The following is a 17643-nucleotide window of genomic DNA, read 5'->3' as shown; positions in this document are numbered from 1 at the left end:
AGAGAGAGAGAGAGAGAGAGAGAGAGAGAGAGAGGTGATCATCATATTATACATTCTGCATTATGCTCACCTACTCATGTCGTTATTGTGTTGAAAAATGTCTCTAAGACAAATCTTCATTCTTTTATTCTTTTGTGTTGCAGCTATTATCATGGAGAACTTCTCCCTGTTTTACTCTAATGAGGAAGATGCTTTACTCAGCTACAACGACATTCGTCAGTTCCAGAACACATGGAATTTAGTGGACATCAACCGAAAGGTATGAGTATGAGTAGATTTAGTTGTTATAAATCAAAAGGTTTGTGTGTGTAGAATTTAGGCTATGTCAACCGAAAGTCCAAACATATGTGAGGCAGCGTGGTGGAATCAGGCTCTCGTCAATTTTTGGACACGTAGAGGTATTGGTATCATCTTAAAGCTTATTCACTTGTCTTTATTTGGATGAAAAAAATACCCATTTATCTTGAATACAAGTCAAGATATTTGCGAAAGAAGGAGGTGGGGGTCACCTGTTTTCAGGGGTAAAATTAAAGAGAAAATGACTGCCAAAGATTAGTTATTTCCTTAGCTTAAGAGTCCGTGGTAACTGAAAATTTACATTTTTTGAGCCTTTAATCAACGTTTTTCAGAAAAATCCAAACAGACATGAGTTCTTTAATGGGAATGAAAGGTGTTGAGCCAAAAAACAAAAACTTTTTCAAAGTTCACAAACCTGTGGAAAAATGCAAGTTTAATTATTTTGACGAGAGCCTGGTTCCACCACGCTGCCTCACATATTTAGAAGAGACGTTGCCTAATTGAACGACTTTTGGCGTATGCTTAGTTATGTTCAGAATGAAACCAAGCAAAAATTTAGATAAGATGCAGTAGAAATAATCTGCCAATGTTATTAAAAAGCAAATAAGTCCTTTGCAGACGTTGGACAGCACAGGGTCATTTGAAGCAAAGGTCAGGCATTAATGCTTTGTCCTTCTGAACCAGTATTTGTACATAGATATACCATACTGAGGAGTGGGGGTCTTCGTGGCCTAGAGGTTAAGGTGTTTGCCTCTCATTCAAAGGTCCTGGGTTTGAATCCGCGTAGCGATGGAAAAATATTCTTCTCGAAAATTGTCTCCTTTCACCTCCTTTCCTGCTTTCTAGCCATATTCTGTCGTCTGCTTTCATCTCCACTTGCTGCCCCCACCCCTCACCTTCTTTGCCCCCTCCGCTGGGCTCCCGACTCTTTCTGCAGCGTTTCAACTGCCTCTCCTTGGCTCCTTCATACTACTGTCTTTCAGCCACACCCCTGATTTTCTGGTAGGGAAGATCTACATCTAGCCTTCTTGGACAAGGGCGAAAAATTTTGGAGGTCCAGTGTGCAAGTTGTGGACGTTAAAGATCCTTCGGTGGTCCAAAATCAATAAGAGTAGGCTTCGGCAGCCGCCCGGGTGAAATTCAAAATTTCCTACCAACTGAAAATGTTAGGTGTGTCCCGGGCGCTCATATGACCTTGTAATTGTAAAACTTTGTGCCTTTTCCTCCTGGGGGAAAAAATTACCACATTCAACTCAAGACTTTTGAACATTTACACAAAACAGATTGATTGTGTTCTGAAACAGTTATGCTCTCATAAAAAAGTCTAAAAAGTACTTTATTTGTGAGGAAATATGCTTTTCATTCACTCAAGCTCAAATATAATTGTTGCTCTTATACTAAAACAAATGGAGGAACTTCCATTGACTAAACCCTCAAAAGAATAAAGACCTGTTTTTTGCCTGTGCTACAGTGTAATCACTGTCTCTGCCTGTATCTCTGTCTGTGTTACATTGTAATCTCTATCTCTGTGCTACATTGCAATCACTATCTCTGTCTGTGTTACATTGTAATCTCCATCACTGTACAGTAGAACATGACTAAAGTGGCATTCACTACAGCAAGACTATCCCTACAGCGGAACTTTACCGGTATCCCCTCTTTTTTGTCTGTGGAAACTCAATTAACTGTGCTTGGGTTTAAAGGGACAAGGAAAGGCCCGAACTTGGATACAACGGGAGAAATTGAGGGAGCTCTGGCTGGGGAGAAGGGGGTGGGGGGTGCGGGGGATGGGGGGCTGTAGATGGGCTCCAAACAGACAGACAGCAATGCGGCATTGTGATTGGCCAGTCCAGTGCTAAGTGAGGTGGGGCAGGCGGCAGAGAGAGATGGTGCGGAGAGACGCGTTACGTGAGCCACTCCAAAAGTGATATACCATAGCTCTAGGCCTAGGCTAGGCCCAAAAAGACAGTAAATGAAGAGGAGAGCATGTATTGTGTGATTTTTCAATAATTTCCCTTTGCGTTCCTAAAGTGGGAACTTTCCCACAGCAGGATTTTTCTTCTGGAGCTAAAAGTCCCGTTATAGCCATGTTCTATTGTATGTTGTAATCACTATCTCTGCTTTACTTTTTAATCACTATCTCTGTCTTACATTGTAATCACTATCTTTGTCTGTCTTACATTGTAGTCATTATCTCTGTCTGTCTTACTTTTTAATCACTATCTCTGTCTGACATTGTAATCACTATTGCTGTGTTTTCTCCATACGTGGTCAACAGGGCATGATCCCAGCGAGACGCGTACGGTTTCTGCTTCGCCTCCTGAGGGGAAGACTGGAGGTGGACTTGGAGCGTGATCGGCTTCTCTTCAAGCACATGTGCTACGAGATTGAGAAGCTTCATCAGGGGGCAGAGGTCACCTTCCATGATGTGCTCAGGTGAGCTGTTGTTAAAAGGGGCTCTGTCTTGGCTCAAAGGAGGAAAAACAAGCATAAATTATGGATCTTTTGAGCTGTAATTTTTCCGGTATGAGTTGTGGGAAGTTCAGTAAACCTTGCAGCTGAGAACAAAATATATCACCAAACAGGAATCGAGCTGGCAATTTAGTGGTTGTTAATAAAGGGGGTTTTATTTCTAAATCCAGGCTTTTCATTGGGGCCCTTCCTTCTGATGCATAATATGAAACAGAAACAAAAAAACTTTAGAATGGTCGCTTTCTTGTTGTTTAACTAGACCTGTCTAGAACTGGAGATATTTCCCTCTGAAAATTAAGTAGATTTCAACCTTGAATATTATAAAATATTATTGTGGTGCAAACTCCAATAAACTCTCCATGACTTAACTCCTTATCTCCAGCAAGCTGCTCCCAGTGGCTCTCAGTTGGAACCATTGTGCCGATGAAGGGCTAGCAGTGGCTCAGGCACCTTCCTTTACGACGACTTGAACATCAAATTACTTTTGCCGAAAACAGATCTTTTTTAGCTGGAGCTCATTCATTAGACAAAAAGTGTCAAAATACATTCACTTGTTTTGATCTAATGACCAGTTTACTGACGTATATGTCAATTTTAGATTTCATACCAAAAGAGGGCCCTGGCATATTTAGTGCTTTTCCCCCCTTTGGAGATATAGAGTGAAGGTTAAGCATTGTTCTTTGACATGGACCTTGAATGTTCAGAGTTAAAATATGTGCACAGCAGCTTTAAACTTGAGCCAAAACACATCAACCAACTGTTCAGATGCACGAACCCTAAAATTGTTAAAAATATTTTTGTTATACTTTCTTAATCTATGGTATTGGTTGCACGAGCTCGAGAAATATTTTGTCAAAATTCAAACTCTAAACGAAAAAAGCAAGAAAAGATGCATAAAAAATATGATAATTAATGTATAAATTTGAAAAGAATGAAACAGTATTTTTTCTCTTTGCTGAAAACTTTTTGTTTACTGGACGTAAAACAATTGAAAAGCTCCGTGATGAGAGGGTTTTGGGCAAAGCATACGAGATGTACTGCTGCATGGGTTTGGACAAAGCATAATATGTGTCAAGATGCAGTGGAATCAGGCACTCATTAATTTTTGGGCATATGAAGTTATTGGTATCATCTTCAAGGTTATTTTATTTGTTTTTCTTGCTTTCGATGAAAAAAAATTCATTTATCTTGGATAGAAGACGAGATATTTGCCATTGAAGGAGGTGCGGTGCGTTCGCCTGGTTTCAGAAGTAAAAATTAGTGAGAAAATAGCCGCCAAAGTTTGGCGATTTCCATAGCTTAAGAGTCCTTTGAAATTGAAAATTTAAATTTTTTGTGCCTTTAATCAATGTTTTTCAGTAAAAATCCACACAAAATATGTTTTTAATTGAATGTTAAAGGTGTTGAACCCCAAAAAGAAAATAAGAAAAAAATTGCCAATCGGCCCAAATAATTCCGATTTCATTGATTTCAATATTTTGACGAACGCCTGATTTCACCATGATGCCGCTCATATGATGTTTACTGCTGCGTGGTTTTGATAGCCATGATGCTATTTTTAAGTCTGGTAGTTCAAGAATATGTGTACCACTGGCACCCACACAAGAGTATCCACATAGTGACTGCTGTGTAGCCTCGAGAAAGTCTCAGTTTCATGCATTGGGAGTTCTGACCATGTGTGGCTTTCACACTAGGTAGATTATATAGTAGTTACTGTGGGAAGTATCAACAATGTGGACGAACCACCAAGTGGGTGGCAACCCAGATGTGGCTGATACGGTGTCAGAGGTGATGCAGATTCCACAAAAGGTGATGATGCATCCATTGTGACTGATACAAAAGGTGATGATGCATCCAAACTTCTCTCACCAAAAGATCTTAATTTCATTCTAGGGGCTCTGAATTTTGTTGCGTCTGTGGATAACTGTAACTGAAGAGATGGAACTTATGGTGTTAAAAAAAGCTCAGATAGATATGATGGGGCTTTATTGTTAAGACATATATTTATAATAGCAGATGGTGGAAACTTTATATTGGATTTTTTTAACAACTGGAAGCTAATGCAGAGCTTTTGACATTTTTGATGCAGGATCTTTCTTCTATTTCTTCTGAAATCAAGGCTTCTATTTCTTCTAGTCTTGCTGTGTTATTTTGTACAATTTGCAATTTTCTTATTCTCTCATATGAAATACCAAACAGAACAAAATTGCAATAGTCAAGTTTTGACAAGACAAAACTGACAGTAGAGAGCATGCATGCAATATCAGTTGAAATAAGGTGTCCCAGAACCCATGAAAGGGGCTGCTTGCTGATCTTGCCAGTTATGAGCTGGTTGGATATTCATCTAGCTTTTCCATGCAGGCTGTTGTCTCTCCCGTACCCTCTAGAGACACCAGCTTTCCTCAGTCTTTCCATTATGTGTAATGTGTTGCCTTCATCCTCTCTGTGGTCGTTGAACCATGCTGTCAATGCTGCCATGACTGTTGGTGGATCCAATTGCATGGTGCCGCCAATCTCAGCCTGACCGGCTAGCTTATCAACACGTTCATTGCCTCGGAACTCCTGCATGACCAGGGCTAAAGATCCATACAATCCTCGTGAGTGTGCTGCTTTGTATTGCCTCTCGCCAGTCTGCATACATCATGTGTTTCTTCTATTTTCAGTATGTTATCGTACCGTTCTGTGGACATCCGGAAGTCTCTACAGCTGGAGGAGTCCTTGGCCCGAGAAGAGCTGGAGTTCACCATAGAGGAAGAGGTGGCCAAGCAGACCATACGGAACTGGCTGGACAAGTGTTTGAAGAGGATCCGAGCTGTGAGTGGATGTTACAGACATCGTTAGCTCCTCTTTCTTCTTTGTGGGGCTGCTGGTCTTGAATAGTACTTCAGCACTAGGCTACACTGTGTGGAGTTGGTTTTTATTTTTCTGAACGCTCATTTAAAAGGAAATAAAATCTAGGGTATCGTAGTTTTGTGTTCCTTTACATTTTTTTTCCCATAATATTCAAATGCTCCTTCAAAGGCCTAATATTAATTTATGGTTTCAGCGATTTCTCATATCTGAACTTTAACTATTGTGAATGGGGGGACTTTACATAGTGTGACTCAAGTGTCTGGGGGGGGGCTCTCATGCTGTGGAGGAATTGTGTTCACTTCTCATTCAATAGGTCCTGACAGCGACGGAAAAGTTCTCTTCTTTCACCTTCTTTCTTGTTATCTAGACATGTTCTATCATATAAGAATCTTTCAGCTCCTCTTTCTTCCAGTATCTATTTATTCTCTCCGCCCATCAAAGGAAATTGTTAATTCTTTCCAGCCTGACTGAGCTCAGTGACAAAAATATGTACTGTTTAACCCATGATAAGAGATATGTGCACTACTTTTATTTTTTCATTGTGGAAATTTTATTTAACAAACGAGTGTTTTATATGATGTGATGTGGGCCAATGGCCTCAAACACTGAAGAAACTTAATAAACTGTAAACAATATTTTCTCAGCGTGAACACTCGAACATCATCTCTAATCTGCGAGCGACCAACGAGCCACTATTCACAGTCACGGAGTTGTCTCTCTCCGCCCCTGACAACAAGGAGGAGAACAAGGAGGAAGGAGCAGCGCCGCCCCGTACACGAAAGAAGGGCCATGTGGAGCTACGCACACCGGTCATACAACCCCCAGCGTCCACACAGGTCAGTCTCTCTAGGTTGACATGGAAAATTCCAGTGTAGATCAACTCTGTAAAACGTTGATTAATGGAAAATATTTTTACCCTGATCAACACAATTTAGAAGAAAATTAGGGCATTTTTGGCAGCTGTGACATATACTCCAAAGAGTTGTAAATCGGAGTAAGTATAAAATAGGTTTCAGCTCCAATATTTACCTTATCTTTTGTCTAAATTCTCACTAAGTGTCTGGTCTAAAAGAGATACAGCCTGACACCTCGTAGAGGAGGAAGTGCCTTTGAAAGAAACTAATTTTATCCAGTAGGACACTGAAATCAAAAACAAATCATAGGTGTTGCAAGCAATCCACTTAAGTCTGTTTGGGTACATTTTACATCAGAAACAAAAACTTGTTTTTTAAAACAAAAAGTTAGTTTTTGTTATGTTGTTCCTATCTGGAATCTCGAAAAGCAAGAAAAATGTAAGCCTTTATTTACCATAGCATTCAACTGTACTTTGATGATGTTGAAAAATGCATTATAGATTGAGCTTTGGGAGGTTGTAAAAATGGAAAATTCTCAAAGTTTGGCCTTAACTCTACAACCCCGAGTGGACGATGGGAATGTCGAGAGAAAAACTGGCCAGCTCCCTGAGTGGACATTTTTTTCCAGTGTCCAGTCAGATCGCAGAGCGCATGAAGTATTCCTCCAAATGCAATCTGTTACAAATCCAAATACAGATTTATTTTGACTCGGAAGTGTTAGATAAATGTATAAACTACTTCCTCTTTTACTTGGACACAGTTTTTAGCCATTTAATGAACACTTCACATTGTTACCTCATCAAGTATTTCATGAGATCTGGAAAAAATCCAGAGATTCCTGAAAACAGGTCTTTTTCATGTGGAGCTCATTCATTAGATGAAAAACTATCAACATAGGTTCTCTTGCTTTGATTTAATGACCAGTTTAATGACATTTTTGTCGTTTTTAGATTTAGTACAAAAAAAGGGCGCGGTGTAGTGGGTTTACCCCCCTCGGAGATAAAGAGTTAAAGAGTTAAGTCGATTGCTTGTGAAATTCGGAAGGAAAATTTTGTCACTTTCTTTTGTTCAGGGTTCCTCCTCCAGGAAGTACCTGACCCCCACGCTGAGCGACGGAACTGCCAGAGGGGATAAGGAGAGGTCCAGTCTGAGAAAACGCAGCTGTAAGAATATTATCCAGTTCCTTAATTGACTGTTAACATCATGTTGAGAAATATATTTTTGTTACTGTGCACTAGATGTTTCAGTTTTAGGATAAATTTTGGTTTTTCAGAAACATTATTGTGAACAATGATTCATGCACTTATTAAGAAGCGTGCAGTAACAATTCTTTTTTTCTTTATTAGGTGCATTTAAGTAGGGCATTATTTATGTGGAAGGGGTTTTAGAGATATTTAAGTCTGTTCTCTCTATTTTACTGTTTTACTGTTAGGGTGAGTCTCTCTTACAAGACTACGTAGAATATTATACTAATGTATTTTTATGTCTGCTGCTTGTGAAAATTTCGAGTTTTAAGAAAAAAGAAGAAAAGCGTAGAACAGAGAGAGAGAGAGAGAGAGAGAGAGAGAGATCCCCTCTGAAGGTCAACATTCGGCTAAGATCCCGCATTTCAGATCATAATTTGAGGAACAAAAACCCAGGTGGGCACAGCTGATCAACCAAGAGTGAAAAGTTGGGATCAATAAACTGTCCGTCACATCAAAGATCAGCCACTATCGTGAATGTGATCACATACACGTTGTAAAACTCTATGAAGGGATGCAATGTTTTCCCCAGACGGGATCACACTGGAGTGTGAACTGACCGACACGTTTGTTTTCCCCACGCATTGCACTCACACCTGAGCTCTCCCCCTAAACTTACATCACTCGCTGGGTGGGTAGAGCTACACGTTAGCTCCAGGTGGGATCACATTGAACCGTGAACTCTTTCCCTGACCATTGCAGCAGTTGTCTCTACTCAAGAATTTGCGAGACAGACTGAATTTTAATTGGTGTGTTCACAACGTAATGGTGCGTAACGACAAAGGCGGTTGGGGGGAAGGGGGACTCGGTCAGAGATGGAAAGCTATAAATTTTTGACAGGTAAAGGGGAGGGGCAACTGGATAAGCGTAGATCTTGAGACGCATGACAGGATAATAAGTGAAAATGGCACGCCTCATCCCACTATGCACTGTGATAGGCCATCAAGGTTAACCATTCTATGCTCGCCATATGCCATAAACCCACCCAGGGGTCACGTCAGTTCATTTTAGAGTGGAGGGAGACCATTTTACCGATTGTGAGCTTTAGCATGGGTCACCATAGATTCTTCCCTGGGTTCGTCGGTTAAGATCCCGGTTCGCCTAAGATCCCGCAATTCCTTGCTCCTGAGCACTGGGATCTTAGGCGGAGACTACTGTACTATTACAAATTGACGATAAAATTCAGATGCCCCAACTTTTAATTTATACATATTTACCTTATCTTTTATCTAAATTCTCACCAAGTGTCATGGTATAAATGTTTGAGTTAGAGAGAAAAGTGAAGAGAAAGAAGACAGGAAAAGACAAAGTGAGAGAGGCAGTGTTGGAAACTGTTAAATTCAAATGTCTCACCTCTGAAATGATCTTACAGTGGAGTGTTAGATCCTATCCTATGACACCAACCGCACCATCATCATGATCAACCCCCAAAATTTTTGTACACCAAATTTGTCGACAGCGAGCAAGCAGCTTCCACTGGTGACCGAGAGCAGCTCCGAGGCATCGGCCCCTCCCTTCATCCCAGCGTTTAGCTCTGACTCGATGCTGGTAGGCCGGAACGTGTCGCTGGACATCTCGTCCTGGTGGAAGGAACAGAGCGGCTACAGCAACCATGAGGAGGGCGTGGTCATAGACAGCTGAGACTCTGGCTGTCTCTGCACCCCCGTCAGTCTCTGAGACTCTGTCAGCCTCAGATCAGCCACAACACAGCGCTGTTCTTTTTGAACTGTTGAACTGTTAGGCTTACATTTTGCATCTTAGATGTGAGTTTTTTACAGACAAATGCTTAAAGATGTCAGCAGTAGAAATTGTCGTCAAGTGCCAGATAGACATTTGCAATCGTGGTTCTCCATTCAGTCTTTGAGCCCCAACATGGCGCTGTGCTCTTTGAACTATCAGGCTTACATTTTTGTGTCTTAGATGTGAGTATTTTGACAGACAAAGGCTTGAAGATGTCGATGGTAGAAATCATCAGCAAAAATAGCATATGGACTTGGGCAATCATGGTTCTCCATTCATTACTTTGCTTGGACACTTTAAAAAAAGCTACGGTATCCTGATCTTTTCCCATCTGTTTAGACTCTCCAAGGAGATTGCTCTGGGTCTATGCCTGCCTTGTTTGCCTTCAACTGTGATAGAAATACATGTCTGAAAAGCATACTTCTTGTGTAGCAAGACAGATAATGTTTGTGGGTTTTGTTGTTTGTTTGTTTGTTTGTTTGTTGTTGTTTTTTGGGGGCGGTGTACTCTCTCTATCTGATATGTGAATACTTTAATAGCTATCTGATGAAAGCAGTCAGTGACGGAGTTGCAAACTGACAAGGTGTATGTTTCTCTCTGCTGTAGGAAAAGGGAGAGAAAACTGTAAACTGACATCAGCATGTTGGCAGAGGGGACCAAAGTCCTGTGAGGACAATGCTTGTTGGATTTTGGCTGTAAGTAGTTGAAGAAATTAGTTCTTCACGATGCATAAGCCTATTTTGGTGAAAACATTTTAGTTGTTTGAACTGAACCCAAGATTCAAAGGAGGTTAATTTTCTTGGCAAGTTTTAAGAGTTTAGGTCTGTTTTAAGTTTGAAGGCTTACTATGGACATTTTGGAAGCTTAGTCCAGGCTTCTTGATGATGGGTTTTCAGGAAAATCTGGGAATTGTAAGACAGACAGCTTGTGCCCTGATCGTACACTAATGTTATTAACCCAACTGACACTATTGAGGTCTCTGGTAGGCTATATATGCTTTGTGGTTGGCCATCTTAGACTGACTGCCATATGAAAAGACTGAATGAAGTGCAAAAGTAAAGTATAAAGTCTGCATTTTTATTGATTGGTCATGAAGCAGATAAGAACTTTCATTTTTAAAAAAAATTGAAATTCTTATTGGAAGTTATTTTAAATGCAATCATAACATTACAAGTTAAGCAAATTTTTCTATAAATATACACAACCAATATTTGATTGTCTTGAGTGTGTTTGGTCGTGTTGACATCGGAGATAAATCATTGATTCACTTTCCATCTGATGAACGTCTAGCATAGACAAGCACAAAAGCTGATCCGGCTCAGAGACCCAATTCGGACAGACCTACTCTCATAGTTTCAGCAGAGACATGTTGACTATAGCCTTTTTTAACAGGAGGATGTTTTTCCCGATAAATTCGGAAATCCAGATTTCTGAAATTGCCTGCATTTTTCCGGACTTCAAACCGACTGTATAAAATTTTTTGTAAAGCCTTGATACAAGATATATTAGCCAATATGATCCGTAAATGTTGAGTCTCCATGCGGCAGTCCCATAGGGTCCAAAATGTTCTGGGATTTTTATTCGTAATCAGATAATGACTCCTATGTTTTAGAATATTTTGAGGAAGTTTTTATTGATGCAAAAATTGTTCACAAAAGAAAATAGCATTAACTGGTTTGACTACAGCATCTAATAGAGATCTACTTATTATTATTATATGAAACACCTCATTTTGTACTTTTATTTACTGCTGATGATTCATTTCAACAACTTTATTATTTTGAATATATTAACTGCGCTTGCAAAAAGGCATATCTCATTTTTGCTACTTTTGAGATAAATGGCAAAAACTGTTTAACTAGACTATTTGTTTATCATCTAATAATGGTACTGGTAGGCTAAAACTTGCCGTTCCAGTTTCTTTTGTGACTGCCAGCTTATTTTTGTTTTGGTTTTACGAAAAGATAGAAAGCATCACCAAACAATAAAAAAAGGCTTACAGTAATGATAATAATGTAGATTATTTCTATAGCACTCACTCCCGTGTGAACACAGCTCTAGACGCTTGTTGCATTTTGGCACAACTCTTGAGTTATGCTATTTTGCTAATGCCGTAACGATGTGATATGTGAGGCAGCGTGGTGAAATCAAGCGCTCGTCAAAATAATGAAAACGAAGAAAACTGTATTTTTCTTCCCATTTGGCAACTCTTATGGAATTTTTATTTTTTGGCCCAACACTTTATGTCCATTCAAAAACACATTGTTGTGTGGCTTTTACTGAAAAACGTTGAATAAAGCCATAAAAAAAGTAAATTTTCAGTTTCCATTGACTTTAAAGCTTTGGAAATCGCCAAACTTTGATGGCCATTTTCTCTCTAATTTTACTTCTGAAAACAAGTGACCCCACCTGCTTTACTTTGAAACATCTCGAGTTCTATTTAAGATAGAGAGATAATTTTTCTTCAAAAGCAAGACAAATGCACAAATTGTAAGGTTATACGAATAACTCCATATGCCCAAAAACTGATGAGCGCCTAATTCCACCTCGATGTAACACGTATGAAAACAACCAGAGAGAAATGTGCAATATGTATCTGTCAAGTGACACCATTTCCAGTGTATTTTTCTCATTGTTTCCAGCTTAAACCCTTGGGGTTATTTTTACTGCTTTGTGATCTGCTGTGCACTTATGGAGAGAAGTAGAGACAGAATGTCGCTGCTTTTCATACCAAAGGTTTTATCATGTCTCCAAATGCTGAGTGGTGGTGGAATTGCTTTTGTTGTTTTACATAATGTCATTATACTTATAAAAATATTCACATAATAATTGTCAAGCATAAATGTGTTCAACTTGAATTTTGTAAGTTCTGTTTAACGTGGATAGGTTGAATACAGAAGACTCGAAATCACGCTTCCGTCGAACTGTGCCTATGGTCCCATCCTTTTCTTCTTTATCTTTGTAAGATATTCCTCAAACAACATAGATCCTTCAAACTATCGAGGCCGGTCCTGACGAATTCGAGCTATCTGTGGTATACTATATGAAGATGTGGATGTTTCTAGAGCAGTTGAGATATATATTTTTAGTTGGAAGTGATCTGTTCAGATGTGTTTATTTTTTTTTAGACTTGTCCTGTTGACAGGAAAGGCCTTTGTAAAAGTATCTTTACCTTGTGGAAGATGATCAGTTTAGACCCATTGGTATGTGTTTTAAAGTGTTGTTGCATTTCCTTCTAAGTTTCAAGAAAAAAACTGCAATACGTGAGACTTTACATTTACTACATGAGAAAATCTTTATGGAGATAGTCTTAGAAACCTTTCTTTTAAAAAAAATCTGCTGCTGGCTTTCCCAGTTTATTTTCCCAGAGTTTGATGTTACTTGTACTTGTAGTCTACTGGGGGGCGGCAAAGAAACAACGGGATTACTTGTGCTCAAGATTTTTTCGAGGGTCGCTTTCTTGACTTATAATGATTAAAATATTGTCTTAAGAAATATGTTGAATTAAATTTGTTCTGAAAGTATTCATCTGAAAGAGTGATGTGTCAATGTTATTTAGAAGTTTTACCGCTGTTCTTATTAAACGTGATAGTGAATATTATACCTCTAAAACTGTTCTCTGGGTACTTCAACTTCGATGAGAGTATTTTCTTTGCTATGTGATTGAAAGCATTTGTGATTTTCAGAGTTTTAGTTTTTGCGTTACCAGTGAGAGATCACTTTGTTTGGCACTGTGGCTCCGACTTGTGATGATTATTAACTTATTAAGAGAATTAGACTTTTCATAGGAAATCACTGTGATATTTAATAATATTTTATAGTTGAAATTGCTTGGATACTTTAGATTTTATTCTTTTAAAGGAAAATGAAATGTTCTTTTTAAATGGTAGAAAGTCAGTGTGGTACTTTCTGTTTCAGATCATGGGTTAGGAAATCTTAGTCTGAGAATTGAAAATGTTAGTCCTGTCTCACATTGTATTATTTTTTCCACTTGTCGCGAAATATTCCATGTATTTAATTTGAACCCCCTGAACCATGGGATAGTTTTTAAAATAGAGTTTGTTTTATGATGTAAGCAACTGACTGAGATGTCTTCAGTTATTGGTTGTGTTGATTGTGAGGAAAATTGTGGGAGTTGTCAAGTTTGAGAATGGGTGAGCAATAGCATTCAAAGGACACGAGTTAGGTGTGGAGGTGAACGAGTTTGACTTATTGGAAGGACTGGACTGTTTTCAAGATGGGTGTGTGTGCGAGTGTGTGTGTGTGTGTGTGTGTGTGCGTGTGTGTGTGTGTGTGTGTGTGTGTGTGTGTGCACATATGCATGGGGTATATGCGAGTTTGCATGCATGCATGTGTGTGTGTGTGTGTGTGTGTGTATGTGTGTGTGTTTGCGGGAGTGTGTGTGTGTGTGTGTGTGTGTGTGTGTGTGTGTGTGTGTGTGTGTGTGCACATATGCATGGGGTTATATGCGAGTTTGCATGCATGCATGCATATGTGTGTTTGTGTGTGTGTGTGTGTGTGTGTGTGTGTGTGTATGTGTGTGTGTGTGTGAGCATATGCGTGTGTGTGTGCGTGAGTGTGTGTGTATTTGAGTGTGTGTGTGTGTGTGAACTTGGCAATATTATATGTTGTATCAGTTTCTCATGTGTTCATGTGACGTACATTGAATAAATACAGAGTTTGTGGGAGGAACACAGGAACATTGAATTCAGAGTTTACACACCTCCAGGGTTGGTTGCACCAATGTGTCAGCTATATGGCTAAACATAGTAAGTGCTGTGGTACAGTTTGTGATATTCCCATGCCGACATGGTTTGGGTACTCGGGAGTCATGACTCTCTGTGGAAGAGATGTTCTAGGGAAACTGTGGAAGAGATGTTCTAGGGGAACAAGATGGAGGCTTGCAGTTGTGCAGCATTGAATTATCGTTCTATGGCAGTTTCTGCTTCGAGAAGATAAATGATGTATTTGATGTTTCTTGAAGAACTGAAAAATTCGAATTAAATGGATCTTTTCATGAGCATGCCACTTTCTTGTGTATATTTTAAATTGACCTCTCTTTTAATTTAAAAAAAAATTGGTTTTAAGAAGTTACTGGCAGTTACATAAAGATCGTACATTTATGTACATTTTTCTAACCAAATGTTTGTTGAAAATAATGATAATAATCACTCAGAGGCCTTAGACTTAGAGGTGCCCACACAAGTTCTTGCATTCAGCTTTTTCCTCAGAGTTAGGTTGTGGGTCTTATTTTGAAAAGTAGGAGGCTGTTAAATTTTGGTTTTGAAAGTAATTAATTTTTGTGATGTAGGGCCTACCTTTGAGGAAGCCTCCAGTTTATCTTTCTTTTCTGTGCTTGCAAAAAAAAGAAAAGAAAACTGTTGTTGTTTAGAAGGTAGGATTTTACAAGGAAACCACTTTGATTTTGCATAGTTTGCTTTTGTGAATATGAAAGGATGTGACTTTTCCCTCGGAAATTGTCAGTCTCAAGTCCTAATTGGACATTTTGGGGGATTTTCGTTGTTGTTGCACAGTTGCTCTTTTTGTTTTGTAAAATAATTTCTTTCTCATTTTATTTGAAAAGCAAGCATTTCATAGAGATTTATATCTAAACAAAATATCCTCACAATGATCATCTTTTAATAACCTAAAGAAATGATTTCAAAGATGTCCAAATGCTGCCAAAATGATATGTTATATCAATAATAATTCATTAATGTGAAATGATTTGCTACATGCTTGAAAATGTTTTGTACTTTTTGAAGTGATATTTGTCCCATTGCGGCTATGTAGCAGCCACTGAGGATGCTCTGTCAATGTGGTTAGTGGGGGGGGGGGGGAGGCAAACCTTTGCTGGAAAAATAAACATGAAAAAACACAATATATATACAATGGTTCTCATTTTGCTTTTCTTTATCTTCTTCAGCTGTGAGTTGTTCTTTCTACACTATTCCGTATGGTCGACCCGTCATTTTGGGTTTTTTTTAGTTGTACAATTCCCTACCCTAGAATTAAAAAGTTTTGTCTGCACAGTAGCTGATTTTGAGAAATTTGACATTAAAATTTTTGAGTTTCACATGTCAAGCTTTTTCGAATGCAAGTCTTCGAATATCTTGATAACGACTTCGAATAATATTATGATTTTGATAGAGCAGATAGAACATAAAGTTTCTGACCTCATGGTCGTAGTAACTCAAAACGGACAAAAATGACAGACACAACTTTGTAATTCTAAAGTAGCGACTTTTCAACAGCTGCTACCTGGCACAGCTTGACCAATCTCAAAGACAGATGTTAATGTGTACATCTTGTGACTAAATCAGTCTTACGCTTGTTGGGAGGGCTAACAATCTTGTGCACACGGCCAGGACATTTGGCCCTTTTCATCAGCACAGAGAAGTAACAGCAGTCACTTACTGTAGATAATTTCATAGTTACAGTTTGGAGGCAAACATGAAACAGTAACAAAGTCTGACTGGTATCAATCTGCATTTATTATCTCAATTTCAAAACTCATCAAAAAGGAATGTAAAACAAGAACAACAAATTCAAACAAATATTATTGCACACTAATCACTAAAGGCAATATAAAAGAGTTATAAAATATGAAGTAGTGAAAGTTAAGCACCTATGTGACTTAATTAATGGTGTCGCAAGTGCTGTAAGACGTTTACGAAAACATAAGTAGTGAAGAAAGCTTATAGTGCCGTAAGCTGACAAAACGCCTTTTTTCATTTTGATGCCAACATTTTTTATTTGCTAAATCGAAAGCCTGATCAGCTACCCTACTCGTGTGAAATTATCAAATTGAAACTATGACAAGTTTTTGAATACAATACATTAGAATTCAAATTTCGAAATGACTCTATTTTTAAAATGATTAAGTTGACAAAAAGCCTCTTTTTCTCGAAACTGTTCTGAGGAAAAAAAGGTGTTTTGTCAGCTTATGACATTATAGATGTCAGCCTTATTGTATTTTTATATGGTTCACCACCCAGGAAGATTTACTTCAAATATCAAACTCAAGTATAGAAAAATATAAACAAGCAATATATTTAAGAGTTGTCATAATTTTAAGGGGCTCATTTGTGAAATGCAACATAGTTGCCTCTTGTGTCGATCTATTGTTTGTTTCCTGATTATCAGAAGGGTAGGAAAGCTTCTGGTTTGAGCACAGGGCAGAGAGAATAAAGGAGTAGCTATAAAAATGTCTGCGGCTAGGACTTTTCAACACCTCAACCTTTCTCAAGGTAGATTTTCACCTATGAAAATTTTGTGCCAAAAGAGGGTCTTAACATAGTGGGTTTACCCCACTCGTAGATAGACAGTTAAAACTGTGCAACACAGGAGGATAGGTGCAGAGGAGGAATGCCATACACCCTCACCAAAATAGTTGTGATCTCAGTACAACCTCGGAACAGCGGTTTCAATATTTATAACCAGGAGTCTCCACTTTCCACATAATTCAGTTTTTATCATGAAACAACTTGGGGACATTTTTAAGGAAGTTTTTGGTAAAAACTGAAAGCTTTGAAACTAATAAATTATGAATATACAAATTAAAATAAATGACAGATTCTCGAAAGCTTTAAAAAAGAATGCGCACTGATAAAATAATTGCACATACTATACTCTCAACTGCCATAAAAAAGTCTGAAAAAAATTAGGAGCTGGAGATCAGGAGCAACAAACATATTTGTTACCTTCAACAACTGTTTGAGTTCAGATATGACTAGGTAGAATAATTGCATATAAAAAGTTACACAAATCTCGGTGAAAGCCCATATTGGTCTGAACAGTTCTGGTACAGGACAGAGATTTAGAACTTTTCTTCACTCAAAAACTTAATTTCCAATAGCCTAGGGTTACAAAACTGCACCACTTCTGGTTCCAAAATTTCTCCGATGGCCTATTAAAGACTAATCCACTACTAGCTACCCTAAAATTACAAAATTTTAACTGCTCAGAATCAAGTTTTGAGAAATTTGACACTAAAAATTTTGAGGTTCATAACATGTCAAGCTTTTTCAAAAGTTATTCTTTGAGTATCTTGACGACGACTCTGAATAATCTTACAAGTTTAATAGAGCAGATAGAAAATTTGGTTTCTGACCTCAAGCTCTTATAATAACTCAAAACGGTCAAAATGTCAGAAAAAAAACTTAGTAACTCTAAGGTAGCGT

At 38.4% G+C, this 17643-nt stretch overlaps 2 protein-coding genes across 2 annotated transcripts in view; one reads left to right on the top strand and one right to left on the bottom strand.

Annotated features, from left to right (window-relative positions):
* LOC101861494 (sodium leak channel non-selective protein) overlaps nt 1-11423 on the top strand; it is a gene marked incomplete in the record, with an annotated part of 77838 nt that extends 66415 nt beyond the window's left edge. The window contains 6 exon segments of the mRNA XM_013079319.2: nt 144-259; nt 2576-2733; nt 5433-5583; nt 6267-6458; nt 7549-7639; nt 9180-11423. Coding sequence (XP_012934773.1) covers nt 144-259; nt 2576-2733; nt 5433-5583; nt 6267-6458; nt 7549-7639; nt 9180-9361 — 890 coding nt within the window.
* A 6124-nt stretch (nt 11424-17547) lies between these two features.
* LOC101861269 (flavin-containing monooxygenase 5) overlaps nt 17548-17643 on the bottom strand; it is a gene marked incomplete in the record, with an annotated part of 24330 nt that continues 24234 nt past the window's right edge. Inside the window, 1 exon segment of the mRNA XM_013079318.2 lies at nt 17548-17643.

Source organism: Aplysia californica, unplaced genomic scaffold (genome assembly GCF_000002075.1).
Source record: "Aplysia californica isolate F4 #8 unplaced genomic scaffold, AplCal3.0 scaffold00048, whole genome shotgun sequence".
Lineage (NCBI taxonomy): Eukaryota > Metazoa > Mollusca > Gastropoda > Aplysiida > Aplysiidae > Aplysia > Aplysia californica.
The sequence above is the reverse complement of the archived record's forward strand: the minus strand, read 5'-3'. Positions and strand labels throughout refer to the sequence as shown.